Source organism: Neophocaena asiaeorientalis, unplaced genomic scaffold (assembly GCF_003031525.2).
Source record: "Neophocaena asiaeorientalis asiaeorientalis breed wild unplaced genomic scaffold, Neophocaena_asiaeorientalis_V1.1 scaffold1058, whole genome shotgun sequence".
Classification (NCBI taxonomy): Eukaryota; Metazoa; Chordata; class Mammalia; order Artiodactyla; family Phocoenidae; genus Neophocaena; species Neophocaena asiaeorientalis.
This window is the reverse complement of record NW_020175496.1, coordinates 105,575-120,714: the sequence shown is the minus strand read 5'-3', so window position 1 is coordinate 120,714 and position 15,140 is coordinate 105,575. Positions and strand designations below refer to the sequence as shown.

Below are 15,140 nucleotides of genomic sequence, written 5' to 3'. Positions count from 1 at the left end.
GGTAGAGAAAAGAGGAAGACGGTGTCCCGGGTGGGAGGCACAGCATGAAAAGTCACGGCAGCAGGACCCCGCAGTGTGGCAGTAGGTTTGTGGAGCTAGCGTCTCAGGGGCAGAGGGCCCCTCACAGCATGGGATAAAGTCCGTGTGTCTGGCCGTAGGACATGTCCCGAGGGCTACAGGTGCCTGAAGGCAGGCGAGAACCCTGACCACGGCTACACCAGCTTCGACTCCTTTGCCTGGGCCTTTCTTGCACTCTTCCGACTGATGACGCAGGACTACTGGGAGCGCCTCTACCAGCAGGTACGTGGGTGCATGGGGCCAGCAGAGAGCTGCCAGGAATGGGCTCAGTGTCTAGCACCAGGGCCCAGGCTGCACAAACGACTAGTCACAAGCGCCCCAGCAGCTTCCCCACTGGTCAGAAGAGAGGAGGCACAGGGGACGTTTGAGGGACGGGGACTCAGCAAGCAAAGAAACTTTCCTTTAGCTGGTGACCAAGTACCCAGCCCTCTATATAGGATACTCCATGCTCTGTTAGTGGAACACTGGTCCACCCTATGTGACACTTCCTGTGTCAACTGAAATGTACTGCCTCCTTCCATGGGTGGGGTACTGCCCCCTGTGTGCAGGTCACTCTCTTCAGTAGGTTAGGGACACTTCCCTCTATAGGTGGGTCATGCTCTACCCGTTCTCCAGGCTGTGGCCATTTGAACCCCTGGCACAGCCAGGCTGGGCAACTTGGGATTTATGGCCTTGACCCGGAAGGGGCCCCAGTGAAGATGACCTCCGCCCCCTTGCTCCCCCAGACCCTGAGGTCTGCAGGGAAGATCTACATGATCTTCTTCATGCTTGTCATCTTCCTGGGCTCCTTCTACCTGGTGAACTTGATCCTGGCTGTGGTTGCCATGGCCTACGAGGAGCAAAACCAAGCCACCATTGCTGAGACAGAGGAGAAGGAAAAGCGATTCCAGGAAGCCATGGAGATGCTCAAGAAAGAGCATGAGGTGGGTGAGCAGTGTGGCCAAGGAGCCTCCAGAACAAGCCTTCACCTGATTGTGGATGCCTATAAGTGTGGCGCCTGCTGGGTAAAAGCTGGTGGCTGTAAGTGATGCATGCTGGGTGAAGCTGGCGCCTGCTGGGTAAAGCAAGTGTCTGGTGGGTGTAGGTATTTCCTGTGAATGTGGTGTCTGCTGGGTAAAAATTTGTTACCTACTGGGTAAAGACAAGAGCCTGTTCATGGGGAGGTGCCTGCTAGGTAAAAGTGGTGCCTGCTGAGTAAAGGTGGGTCCTGTGAGTGTGGTGCCTGCTGAGGAATGCTCTTCCCTGTGACCGTGGTGTCTTCTGGGTGATGGTGGTGCCAGGTGGGTAAAGGTGGTAGCTCCTGGCTAAAGGTGGTCGCCGTGAGCCTAGTGCATGCTGGGTAGAAGAGAGCCATGTGTCCGTAGACATAGTTTATCCTAGTCAACGGATGCCTTCTGATGGGGTAGTGAGGAAGATCCAAGGTCGGAGGCCTGAACAGGCTCAGCAAATGAGCACTGGCGATGCTGCCATGGCTGTCCCCACAGTTCCACACATGGTGGGTGCCGGAGGCTGACTACAGAGCAAAATTTTTAGAAGCTAGGCCAAGGACATCCACTTCCTTCTCACCGCTCCATGCCACATCCTGCAGCAGCCATTTTGACCAGCCGAACCTTCTCGAAGATCCCCTGCCCTCTAGTGCTGTCACTACCTCAGCTCATCAACACCCCCTCTCCCACCTGCCCCAACACTCCACTCTTGCAAGAACTGCCCACTTAAGGCACTACTCTCTTCATCCCTGGATCTGGATCTTTCTCAAAACATCCTGGGTCGTCTGAGCTCACCTCTCCATGATGTACTCGTTTGGGGGGGGTGTGGGCAGGTCCACTTAACTGTTGGGGAAAACAGAGGTGCTGAGAGTTGCCTGGCCTACCTTGGCCTGAGGTTGCATCATGTCTCAATGACCAAGACATCCCTTCTTCCACCGTTTTTCAGGCCCTCACCATCAGGGGTGTGGACACCGTGTCCCGCAGCTCCTTGGAGATGTCCCCTTTGGCCGCAGTAATCTCCCACGAGGGAAGGAGCAAGCAGAGAAAACAAATGTCTTCAGGGTCGGAGGAGTGTGGGGACGACAGGTTCCCCAAGTCCGACTCGGAGGATGGTCCCCAAGCAGTGGTAATCTCCGGCCGTGGCTCTGGCCCTTTCAGGGTGGATCCGGCATCAAAAGGCCATCGTGCTAGTCCCCTGGTGCTGTCACAGCCCCCACGGTTGCTCCCCAAGGAGAATATTCCTTGAGCCCCCTCCCAGCCCCTCCTGTTTCCCATGGCCACTCTTAGAGTGGAGGAGCCCTGGGCAGAGGGATAGGGTAGGTTTGGGTGTTAGGATATCCTCAACCTCAGCTAAGTCCCCAGCATTGGGGCTGGGACTGAGGGTCTCCCCATGGTGTGGATTGGTAGGAGCTCAAGGACGTGCCCAAATAAGTGAGGGACATGACTGATTGCCCCAGGCCCTGCTCGGGCCAGGCCTGTTTGCAGGGGCCTTCCTGCCCCCTTCTCCCCCAGATAAGCTTCAATCTCAAAGCCCCAGAGGCACAGGCTTCACGTGAGCAGAGATCCCAGAAGATGCAGGATTGCCTCTAAAGCTGCACCCCTCCTCTGAGCACCGCCGGCTCAGCCCATCCAGTTCCTATGTAGCCGACAAAAGCCCTCGATGCTCCAAGTTGAGCTGGGGCCAAAGCCACAAGTGATAAGCTGGGAGCACGGGAAGAGCTGTCTTCGTCATGTCCCCTCTCTGTGTGCCCTCAGAATCATCTCAGCATCACCCACGGCCTCAGCAGGACCTCCTTGAAGCCACGCTCCAGCCATGGAAGCATTTTCACCTTCCGCCGACGGGACGTGGGTTCTGAGACAGATTTTGCAGATGATGAAAACAGCACCGCCGGGGACAGTGAGAGCCACCGCACATCACTGCTGGTGCCTTGGCCCCCGCACCGGCCTAGTGCCCAGGGACAGCCCAGTCCCGGAACCTCAACTCCAAGCCACGTCCTCAATGGCAAAAGGAACAGCACTGTGGACTGCAACGGGGTGGTCTCCTTGCTGGGGGCAGGCGACCCTGAGGCCACTTCCCCAGGGAGCAGCCTCCTCTGCCCTATGATGCTGGAGCGCCCCCTGGACACGGTGAGTCCGCCCCGCCATGCAGTGCCAGGCGCGTCCCATCTCCCAGACTGGTCACCAGAGCCAGGTCTAAAAGTATTTACTTTTAGAGTAAAGTACTAAGTATTTACCAAGTATTTACTGAGCGCCTATTGTGTACTGAGCTCTGGGGGTGAATAAGCCTACCAAAAAATCTCTGCCTCCTAGAGCTTCCAGACAGACAGACAAAACTTAAAGAAAGAAGAAAAATGTGTATGTATGCATATATGGTATGTAATGATGATAAACAGGGATGACAGTTAAATATTTAGCAGCTAGTAAGGCATGGGCACTGAGACACTGTGGTGACACAGGACCAGTGCCCTAGAGGTCTTGTGTGTGCCAGGTGTGAGCCCTGGAGAGTTGCGGATCATGGACAATCTGGAGAAGGGCCAGAGTGGCAAGGGAACACTTCTGAGCTTCTGGGCGACAGTTATTCATCAAATTCAAAATATTTTGGCACTTTACAAACTGATACATGTCAAGTAATATTAGCCCAAGCTCTAAGTACTGTGCGAGGACGAAAGTGGGGGAAGAGGGAAAGGGAAACCCCCTTATTACAAGGCATTTAAACAATGACCTGAAGGAGGCAAGGAGCGGGGAACCAGGTGAGGGGTGGTATAGCAGAGGGGTTAGCACCCAGATTCTGGAGACAGGTGGGGTTTGCTTACCAGCTGGATGGCTGTGAGCAAGTTATTTTATTTCTCTGTGCGTCAGGTCTCTTGTCTGTAAAATGGATTTAAAATACCCACCTCAGGGACTTCCCTGGTGGTCCTGTGGTTAAGACTCCACACTGCCACTGCAGGGGGCGCAGGTTTGATCCCTGCTAAGGGAACTAAGATCCCGCATGCCACGCGGTGTAGCCAAAAAATAAAATAAAATAGTAAAATAAAATACCCACCTCAGGATCGAAGCCAGGATGAACGCGTAAAGCAATCAGGACACGCACGAGTACGTTGATGTGGTGATAATGTTGTAGTAACATACTGTCATTGCATCATCTGTGGGAAACATGTTCCAGGCCTAAGGAACAGCAAGTGCAAAGGCCCTGAGACAGAAGCATATCTAGTGTATTGGAGGAAATGCCACGAGGGCAGTGTGGCTGGAAACCAGGGAGTAAACGGGAGGGGAGTTGGAGCAATTGTCAGAAAGGTGACAGGAAGGGAGGGCCAGATCATGAGAGGCCAGTCAGAGCTTTGATCACTCAGTCAGCCTATCCCATGACAGGCTGATGTCTGCCCAACCAGTCACCGAGTGCCCTTGCTGACCCCTGCCCCCAGCACAGGGCTCAGAGCAGCCCACCCAGGAAAAGGGCAAATGTGGGTCTCAGACCCTGAGGCCTGCAGGAGGTGGAGGAGGGCAGACCTTCTGAGGAAGCAGGACAAGACAGGGAAACCTGATCAGGAAAGTGGAGGCAGGTTGAAGAGGGTGCTCACAGCCAGATGGCCTGTTTGGCTCCAGCTCAGACACTTGCTCTAGCTGTGGGACTTTGCACAGGCAATTAATCTCTCTCTGCCTCAATTTCGTCATCTGTTAAGTGGAAATAAAAACAATATCCACATCAGAAGGTGGTGGTGAGGACTAAAAGTGTTAATACCTGTCTGGTGCTTAGACCAGTACTTGCCTCATGTTCAATAATAATTATTATTATCTATGATTGTTATTATTGAGCAGGACGGAAGGAGTGAAGACTTGGGGCCCTCGTGCTCCTCTGGAGCAGGGAGTCAAGGAGAGGGTCCTGGGAACGCACTGGGGGCAGACCATAGCTTCTGGGTGGGTCTGGGGACCCACCTGGCCATTACCTGGAGGGTGGGGGTCTGGCTTCCCAAGAACACAGATTCCCAGTTGCTGCAGGTCCAGCCCTGGAGCCTCAGCCTTGTGGAATCAGGTCAACAGCTGGAGCGCTAATAGAATTCCCTAATCTCATTAGGGAGAAAATCATCTCATTGTACTGCACATGTCCGGAGGAATCCAAGTTCAAGCACTTCATTACTGGGAACTCTGACTTCACCCATTCTCACTTCTGTGGGGCCCATTTATAACCTTAAAGGGATTAGCAGGCCAAGGGGGTTATCTGCAAAGTTAAAGGAATTAGTGGACCAAGATGGAGATGTTGAAAAGTTAAAGAGGTTAGCAGGCTGTAGGCCTCTGAGGATGCCTTCCCTGCTTCAACTGGGTCCCTGATGACACCTCTGCCCAGTTCTAGTCTGAAAACAAAGCACAGTGTCGGGCACGTAGTGGTTTCTTCATCAACACAGGAGGCAGCAGGCCCAACAGACAGCTCACTTTATTTTTTTTAGTTTTTTAAATATATATTTATTTATTTATTCGGTTGTGCTGAGTCTTAGTTGCAGCAGGTGGGCTCCTTAGTTGCAGCTTGCTGGCTCCTTAGTTGTGGCAATGTGAACTCTTAGTTGCGGTGTGCATGTGGGATCTAGTTCCCTGACCAGGGATCAAACCCGGGCCTCCTGCATTGGGAGCGTGGAGTCTTATCCACTGCACCACCAGGGAAGTCCCTGGACAGCTCACTTTAATTTGGGGCAGAGGGTGAAGGTTTACTTTGCCTGCTGTCTGTATGCGTGCCTGGCCCCAAAGGCAGAGGGAGTTGGGGAGGCACCTTGAACAGATTCTTCTCCCTCCTCCCCACCCCCCTCCCCACCCCCGTCATCTTAGGGACAGAGCTAGAACTTAACCCAAGCCCCTGAGTGCCAAGTATTTATCCATTTAACCCATATCTATCCAGTGCCAGCCCTCTGCGTAGAGTGCCAGTGTTTAAGGCTCCAAGGATGGAACAGTGAACAGAACAGACAAGAGCTCTGACCTCATGGAGTTGGCATCATAGGCAGGAAGACAGAGAGTAAACTGATCAATATTTCTAGGGACCAGTAAGGGTCATGTGATAGAAAGTTGCTAGGGGGAGGGCTGGGAATGGGGGCTATTAGTTAGAATATGCAGGGAAGTCCTTTATGTGGAGGTGACATTAAAAATTGACCACCAGGTGATTTTAGGGAGCCAGCCACAAAGATGTGGAAAAATTGTGTATTAGGCAGAAGGGACAGAAAGTGTAAAGGCACTGAAGAGGAATAAGCTCAACATGTCTAAGGGATGAGAGGGCCAGGCAGGGCTGGGTGTGGTGGAAACAGAAGGGGATATAAAATGAGTTTGAGGAGTTAGGATTTAGGCTATGCAGGGCCTTGTAAACTATAGAAAAGTTTGGATTTACTCTGAGTAAGGTGGGGGGAGTTGTTGATCAGAGGCTTATCATGATCTGATTTACTTTTTAAGGAAATCCCTTTCAGCTGTGTAGAGAATCGAGTGGAGAGAAGAGGCCAGTTAGGAGGCTGTTGTAGTAGTTTTGGGAAAGAGATGATGACAGCTTGCACTAGGACAGTGTATCAGTCAGCTATTTCCACAATACTGCTGTGTACCAAACTACCCCCAAAGTCAATGGTTAACAACAAGCCTTTATTCTCACGCTCACTTCTCTGCAAGTTGACCATGGTTTGGCTGGTCTAGGTTGACCCTGGCTGGGCAGCTCTGCCTCAGACTGCACATGGCCTGGCTCCATACTATAGGTTAGGCTCAGGGCTGCTCCCCTTGTCTTTGTCCCGGGCTGAAAGTGTGGCAGCTACTTGGGGAAGCTCTTTTCCTGGAGGATTACTGGAGCACAAGAGCAAGGCAAGTGGCACAAGCACATTCAAAGCTTCTGTTCACATCATGTCCACTAACATTCCCTTGGCCAAAGCAGGCGTGTCACCAATAAGACAGGGAATTTTGCTTCAGTCACAGTGGGAGAGGAAAAGGTAAATATTTGCTGAATGATAACCCAAACTATCACAGATGGTAAAGGAGAGAAGTTGGGAGAATTTAAGACATGCGTGTGAGTTAAGCTGGCCAGATTTGTAGTTGCATTGGACCTAGGGTACTACTGTTCCACCAGCTATCTCAGCTTTCTCAGGTGCCTCTGCTTGAATACTTCAATGACTGGGAGCTCACTCCCTCCCTAGGCAACACGTCAGGGCAGTCCTACCAGTCGCAAAAGCTGACCTGAACTTGAGCCCAGATCATTTTGGTACCCACCCCGGGCCCTGGCTCTGCCACCCTGCGTTGTCCAGGCCCATCTTCCCTCTGACAGATTATGGAGCCTCGCTCTTGCACGCTGAACAGCGCAGTGCCTTTGGCAGCCCCAGCTTGGGCTCACGGACTGTGGTCATGCATGGCCATGCTGACATGAAGTCTTTGCGGGCCCCTCTTGGTTCTGTGGGGGGCTCTGAAGTAAGCCTAGGGAATGTCTGCTGCCACCCCCTTCATTAGATCACACCCCATCTCCATTTGTAGGCCTGGTTCTTTTACTTACAAAAATGACACAAGCATGTTGAAAACAAATCCAACAATGCAGAAGTAAAACTCCTTGCCTTCCCACACAATCCCATTCCCCGGATATAGCCATTTTAACAATTTAGTGTGTTATCTTCCAGATCTTTTTCTTGTTTTCTCATCAAACTGTTTGTCTTGGAAGTGCTCCCATGGGAACATACGTGTAACAGCCTCGTTCTCCTTATTGTCTGCGTCAGAGTCCAGAGTCGGACTGTATCCATAACTGATTTTAATATTCTTCCTATTGATCAGTTGTTTTGTTTTTATGGTATTTGAAACGACGCTGCAGTGAACATTGTTGCATACGTATTCCTGGTGCACGTGTATAATTATTTATGAAGTTTGATTACCAGACAAGGCAATGCAGAGCCAATGTAAAATTTTCTTGGTAGATACAGCCAACCTGCCTCCACAAAAGCTCCCACCAGCTGTGTCTGAGCATTGTGCTTTATGCTTCCATTAGTGTCACCTTAGAGCATTGTGGATTTTTTTTCAGCTTTTGTTGACTCTGGGGAGCTTGGGGTCAATTAAGACTCCCAGATTGTTTTTGCATGTACTAATGTATATGTCAGCATCTGGTTAAAAGAACCTGGTACATGTCATTTCCCATCCACACTCAGGAATCACCACTAATGAGAGATGGTGAAAAAAAAAAAGAGAATGAAGGAGATAATGATTGGCGAGAGGGGAGTTGTTAGCTGGGAGGGAATTGGGAGCAAAGAAGCCCAGCACCCAGTGTCCCATCAAGACCCCCATGTGGCCCCCTGTGACCTCTCCAACCTGAGTCTGGGGCAGCTGCCCCAGATCCAGGCAGACCCCCGTCCCCAGGCTGATGCGTATCTCCCGGTTACACACAGACCACACCGTCGGAGGAGCCAGGCAGGCCTCAGATGCTGACCCCCCAGGCTCCGTGTGTGGATGGCTTCGAGGAGCCAGGAGAGCGGCGGCGAGCCCTCAGTGCAGTCAGCGTCCTCACCAGCGTACTGGAAGGTCAGCCCTGGTGTCATCCAAACACTCCCCACTTCTAGTCTGAGCACCCTCACAGTTAGCCAGGCCTGAGCCAAGTTCACCCCAGCTGCTTTGCCTGCCTTGGACATCTGCACAGCTGTCCCAGACTTTTCAGTCTCTGTGGCCTGTCCTGGGTGTCTTTTGGTCTGTTCCAGCTTGTTTTGTCCTGGGCATCCTCAGGAGCCATGTCTGTGTTTCTTCCAAGCATCCCCACAGCCGTCCTGGCCTGTCCTAGGTGTTCATTGGTCTCATCCTGTCCTCTCCCAAGCATTCCCATGTCTGCTGGAACCATCCCATCCCAAGCATGCCTGTTCTAGCTTATCCCAGCCATCCCCATATCTACCCCAGGTTATTCCAAGCCTCCCACATCTGCCCAAGCCTGTCCTACTTTAGGCAACCTCACATCCAATCCATCCTGAACTTGGCACCCCCTGATTTGTCCTCTCCTGTCCAACATGACTTCTGTCCCAGGCATCCCCCCCGCATCTGTCCTGACATGTCCCAGATATCCACATCTGTTCCTACCTGTTGGGTCCTGGGTGTCCTTATATCTGAACTTGCCTGTCTCAGATGTTGTCTCAGCCTATACCTCCCCTGAGTGTCCGCGGATCTATGTGGGAGTGTTGTCTCAAGAGAGCCCACATTTGTCCAAATCTATTTTGTCCCAGTTTTCCCCACATCCATCCTGGTTTTCTGTCCCTGTGGCCCTCTTCTCCCGTATTCCCAGAGTAAGGAGCCAGGACATAGGCCACTCTTTCCCTTAGTCATCCCTGCCCCTCTTTCTGTCCCCCCGTCATGTAGCAGCCCTGTCATCTCCTGGGTAGGTCATACATCTTTTCTGGAATACCACGAGTTTTATAAGAGTTGGTCAACAAAAACATACCAGCTCATTGGCTCTCTGCCCCGCCCCCTCCCACCCAGAGTTGGAGTCTCACCGCAAGTATCCGCCATGCTGGAATCGCTTCGCCCAGCGCTACCTGATCTGGGAGTGTTGTCCACTGTGGATGTCCATCAAGCAGAGAGTGAAGTTCATGGTCATGGACCCATTCGCCGACCTCACCATCACCATGTGCATCGTGATTAACACACTCTTCATGGCACTGGAGCATTACAACATGACAACTGAATTTGAGGAGATGCTGCAGGTCGGAAACCTGGTAAGGGCTGCTGGCAGCTGACTCTCAAATGGGCATCGTGTTGTGAAGGGCTCTTGGCCAGCTGGCACGGCCTTCGTGGGTAAGGGAGGAGTGACTCAGAACATGAAAGGATCTTCTGAAGATAGGAGTCACTGTGGAAGACCTTGTGGGAGGAGCCTCAGGATCAGCTTTCGTGACAGTTGTAATTGGGAGTGAGAGGTTAGGGATAAAGATGCCCAAAAGCTAGAAAACAAAAGTGAGTTGAGTGTGAGCCTGAAATGTGTGGGGACGTGAGGTGTGGCAGTTAGTAATGGAGGAGGAGAGTGTATGCAAAAAGAGGCAGTTCTCTTAGGGAAAGGATGGATGGATGGCTGGATGGAGAGAAGGAGGAAGGGAAGGATAGAGAGATAGATGGATGGATGGATGGATGGATGGATGGAGTGAGTAAATCAGGCAGAGCCAGATTTGAATTCTGACTCAGCTCTTACTAACTATGTGACATCTAGCAAATTACTTAGTTTCAGTAATTGGTGCAGTAAGTATTTGTTGAATTTAATAAATGTAAAATTAGTATGACGATATCAACTTCATAGGAAGCTAATGAGGATTGAATAAGATAACGTGTATAATGTGCTTGGCTCAGAGTTTGATAAACCATAAGCACTCAAAATAAATGATAGCTGTGGTTATTATCTTTGTTGTTGTTATTAAGGAGACTGTCCCTGGAGGTCAGAATGTCTGGGTTCTAATTCTGATTTTTTTCTTCTTGACACCAAATCAAGTCCTAGCTCTTCACTCTGAAGATGGAAAACTGAGGCCAGAGAGGTGACATAGTGATGGCATAGCTGGGCATGTAGCTGTTGTCTCCTGACTCTGGGGGACAGGGTCCTACTGGCTCTGTCCAGGTAAACAAAGGGTCGACCCTTCTGCAGAAGATCCTAGAGCAAGGCTGCAGAGAGCCCACTGGCCTCTGAAAGGAGCTCCTGGGATCATCACTGAGGTTGAGTGGGGGGAGGGGGTCATTCATTCCAAGCTCTCTCCTCTTGCAGACCCAGCCCTGTCTTGGTCCCAGCTGCACAGGTGGCCCCCACAGGTAGGCACGTCTCCTACACTGTGGAGTGTGAGGATTTTCTTCCCTTATTACTTCCCATATCCAGAACTCTAGATAGTTCTCTACAGGGTCTATTCAAATTTTTTCACAAATGTGAGTCCGTTTTGCTGTGATTCTGCTTTTCTTTTCTTCTTCTGTATACAAACAGAAGGAAAAGCTAGATATCAGTCTGCAAGAGTCCTGTGGCACAATTGTGCCTGCCTTGTGTTGGGTGGTCTTCAGAGGGTGGTTACGTAGGATTTCAGTTGAATACAGTTTTAATGGAATGTGACCGTTGGGTTGGACTGAGCAGCAGTCGAGGTGATGAAGAGCACCGGTGGCTTCCCTGGAGCATTCAGTTGTGATTGAATTGCAGTTGTGTTAAATTTGTGGTTCAGTTATTAGTAATGGGTCATGTCATTGGATTACAGCTCTATTTTGTTCTGTTTGGATAGCTTTATTGCTAGTGTGTAAGGTTTCGATTGTCTTGCAGTTAATATATTCTAGATGGTTTAAATATTAAACGTAAAGAAACAAAATCACAAAAATAAGCATGGGTAAATAATCTTGGTGTGAAAAACATCCTTTCTAAGCATGTCACTAAAGACAAATTCCATAAAGGAGAAGATTGATAGATTTCACTAATGTTTAGCCCATCATATAAACAAAGGTAAAAGGCAAATGAAACGTCTGTTCCTAGCAATACTGTGGACAAGGAAACCTGAGATGTTTCCAACTATGAAACAATTAAAAATACAGCAAACATTCTTTGACATGCATAGTAAAGTTCATGAGAAAGTAACAAAAACCCCCAAGTGCCAAAAACAAAGAGGGACTTAAAAACCATAGCAGTAAACGTGTGAAATCGTTCTGTAGTTGCCCTGAGGGATGGGAGGGGTGCTGATTTGAGTAATCTTGGGGGCTTGGATTTCTGTGAACACGCAGGGACAGGACTTATACTTGGAACAGTGCAGGTAGGGTTTGGAACTGAGTAGCCCCATGAGAATATGACCCTATGTTCAGTAAAATGGTAAACTAAAATAAATCCACACACTGACCCTGGGAAACAATAAGGAAGGAAGGTTGTCAGTCTCAGCCAGGGCTGGAGGGGGGTGAGGGGGTGGGGAAAGTAACTTCCAGAAGCTTGTGACTATGAATTTGACCTTATACAGATTTGGAGTTCAAATTTATACCTGGGTGTTCCTGGAACCTATGTCTGAAAAATTAACACAAAGTGATCCTGGCAATCCTAGCTAATACTTGTTGAACACCTAATTTTTATAACAACCAGTAAGGGGGATGGTATTATTATTACCCCTATTTTACTAATAAAGTAACAGAGGCACAGAGTGGTGAAATAAGTTAACCAAGGTCACACAGCCAGGAAGTGAAAGACCCAAGATTCAAATCCAAGCCATTTGTATCTAGAGTTCATCCTCTTACCTAGTGTCTTACACTGCTGTGCTGCAGCTCTAGCTTTTTTCCCGTCTCCCTGCTTCGAGTCCAAATTATACTGGAGTCCTTGTCAGTGTGGTAAGAGAAGAAAAAGAAGAATTATCTATAGAAACAATCCAAGAAAATCTACAGAAAGACAATTAGAACCAGTAAGAGAGTTCAGCAATGTTGGTAGGTACAGACGCTACATACTAAAATTAATTCTGCTCCTAGCCACCATCAGTGATCATTTGGAGAGTAATTTCTAAAAGTTAACACTTACAATAGCAATAAAAACTGTGAGGAATCTAGGAATAAATGTAGCAGAAGATTGTAAATTTTATATGAAAAAAATTACAAAACCATTGAAAAATATAAAAGAATAAATTAGTGAAGAGATATGCCATTTTCATGGATAAAATTCTGAATACTGTAGAGATATCAGTTCTTACCAAATTAACCTGGATGTTTAATGTAATTCTGATCAAAATCCCAACACATTTTTACCCATGGGATTTGAAAAGGCAATCCTAAAATTAATATGGAAAAATAATGTCTATGAAACAAATTAATGAATCAGCTGGGGAGCTTACCCTACCATGTATAAGATATATTATAAAGCTATAGTAATTGAAACATTATAGTATTGGTGCAATATAGAAAAACAGACCAGAACTACAGAATCAAGAACTCAGAAATAAGAAATGCATGTTTGGAGACTTGATAAATAACAGAGATGGAGTTATAAATCAATAGGAAAATGACAGACTATTCAATAAATAAGATTGGGAAGAATAGTTATCTCCTTTTTTTTTTTTTTTTTTTGGCTGCACTGCATGGCATGCAGAATCCTAGTTCCTGGACCAGAAATCGAACCCACGCCCCCTGCAGTGGAAGCACTGGAAGCATGGAGTCTTAACCACTGGACCATCAGGGAAGTCCCCAGAATGGTTATCTCTATGGAAGAAAATAAATTAGATCCCTACCCCATACCATATTCATTAATTAGTTGCAACGAAATGGATTCAACACCTAAAAGCAATAAAATAAAATCTTAAAGCTTTTAGAATAAAAATGTGGAAGAATATTTAAAATTTGGAGGTTGGGAAGGCTTTCTCCAACATACAAAAAGTTTATACCATGAAAGAAAAGATTGCTAAGTTTACCTATGTTAAAAAATTTGTAATATGTGTACAATAAAGGATATGGTAAACAAAGTGAAATCACTACCCCAAACTGGAAATTGATGTTATGAAAAGTATTTAACTGGAAAGACATGGAATCCAGAATATGCATTGAATGCTTACACATCAATAAAGAGAAGAGGGACAATCCACTGGCAAAAACACGACCACAACAATGGACAGAAGAAATGACAGAAGAGGAAATTCAGATAGTTATAAACAAATGAAAAGAAACACAGAGGAATGCAAATTAAATCAACATTGAGATACTGTTTCTCACCCATTAGAGAATCAGAAGTAAACTTCTGTGTGTTGGCAATGATATGAAACAGCGGCAACTCACACTTTGTAAGCGTGTCAATTTGGTACAGCCATTTCAGGGAACAGTTGTACAGTATCTGATAAGTCACGGATATGCATACCCTATAACTTAATTTCAGATATACATGTTCTTGAGAAAGTCTCACATGTCTGTATAAGGAGACATGTACAAGAAAGCTCTTTGCTGCATTGTTAGTCACAAGGAAAATTGGAATCAATCTAAATGTCTGTCCCTCCGCTTAAAAATGGGTAAATAAACTGGTGTTTTCAAACTGTGCACAATTAGAAGGAATATGTATACGTCTTTCAATATGGATAAATCTCACAAACATGATGTTAAGAATAAAAGGAACTTGCAAAAAAGAACACATATGGTTACAGAAACCTTAAAACAATGCAAAAATACTATGCATTAAAACTGTAAAAACATGCATGGGAATGATAGACATCAAATTCAGGATGGTGATTACCTTGGAGTGAATGTAGTTCTATGGGTTTTACCTGCGATGGCAGGTGGTGATCAAGACTATGCAGAAGAAGCCAACTGTTTAGGTTCATGTCAGGTTCCATCATGTGGGCCAGTGACTTAACTTCTCTGTATCTCAGTTTCCCTATCTGTAAAATGGGGATAACAATAATATCTCATAGAGTTATTGTGAGGATTAAGTGATTCAATATATGTAAAGCACTAGTACAGTACCTGGCATATAGTAAATGCTATTTAAGTCTTTGCTGTTATTTTGAGGGAAAAATGAAACAAGATTTGCAGCAAATACGGCAAAATGTTAATATTTGGTGGAGTTTGGTAGTGGGTACAAAGGACGCATCATATTATTCTATACTTGTTTATATGCTTAAAATATTTTATAATTTTTAGAAAGTACAACGACAAAGATAAATGACAAACCAAGAAAACTGCAATGCACACAGTAGATAAAGGGATAATACCCTTAATATATAGAGGACTTTTATAAACAACACCAAAAAAGGCAAACACCCTAATAGGAAAACAAGTAAAGGATATGAACAGGCAATTTCACAAAAGGAGAAATACAAAAATCAAAGAAATATCCAACAAGGCAACAGTAAAAGATGGCTTTTGTCCTATTGGATTGGAAAGGTTAGTGGGACAGGAATTAACATTTTTATGAGGGAAACAGTTATCCCATGTGGTTCATGGAATTGGTTAAAACCCATCTCTGAGGATCCTTTAGCAGTTATGTGTCAGAATCTCTAAAAATGCTTGTTGGCTATGCAATTCCATTTCTAGAAATTTATACTAAGAAAATAATTGGGCAAGTTGTTTTAAAATAGGTATGTGAAAGGATATCTATTATGGCAATGGTTTTTTAAACTTTATTTATTTTATTTATTTGGCTTCATC

The 15,140-nt window shown here is 47.1% G+C and overlaps 1 protein-coding gene across 8 annotated transcripts in view; it reads left to right on the top strand.

Annotated features, from left to right (window-relative positions):
• SCN5A (sodium voltage-gated channel alpha subunit 5) overlaps window positions 1–15,140 on the top strand; it is an 86,721-nt gene that overhangs the window by 24,674 nt on the left and 46,907 nt on the right. For all 8 annotated transcript variants that reach the window (XM_024768948.1, XM_024768943.1, XM_024768941.1 and 5 more), the window contains exons 8-13: window positions 159–300; window positions 804–1,001; window positions 2,011–2,190; window positions 2,820–3,191; window positions 8,441–8,573; window positions 9,513–9,748. In XM_024768948.1, coding sequence (XP_024624716.1) covers window positions 159–300; window positions 804–1,001; window positions 2,011–2,190; window positions 2,820–3,191; window positions 8,441–8,573; window positions 9,513–9,748 — 1,261 coding nt within the window. The remainder of the gene's footprint in view (window positions 1–158; window positions 301–803; window positions 1,002–2,010; window positions 2,191–2,819; window positions 3,192–8,440; window positions 8,574–9,512; window positions 9,749–15,140) is intronic.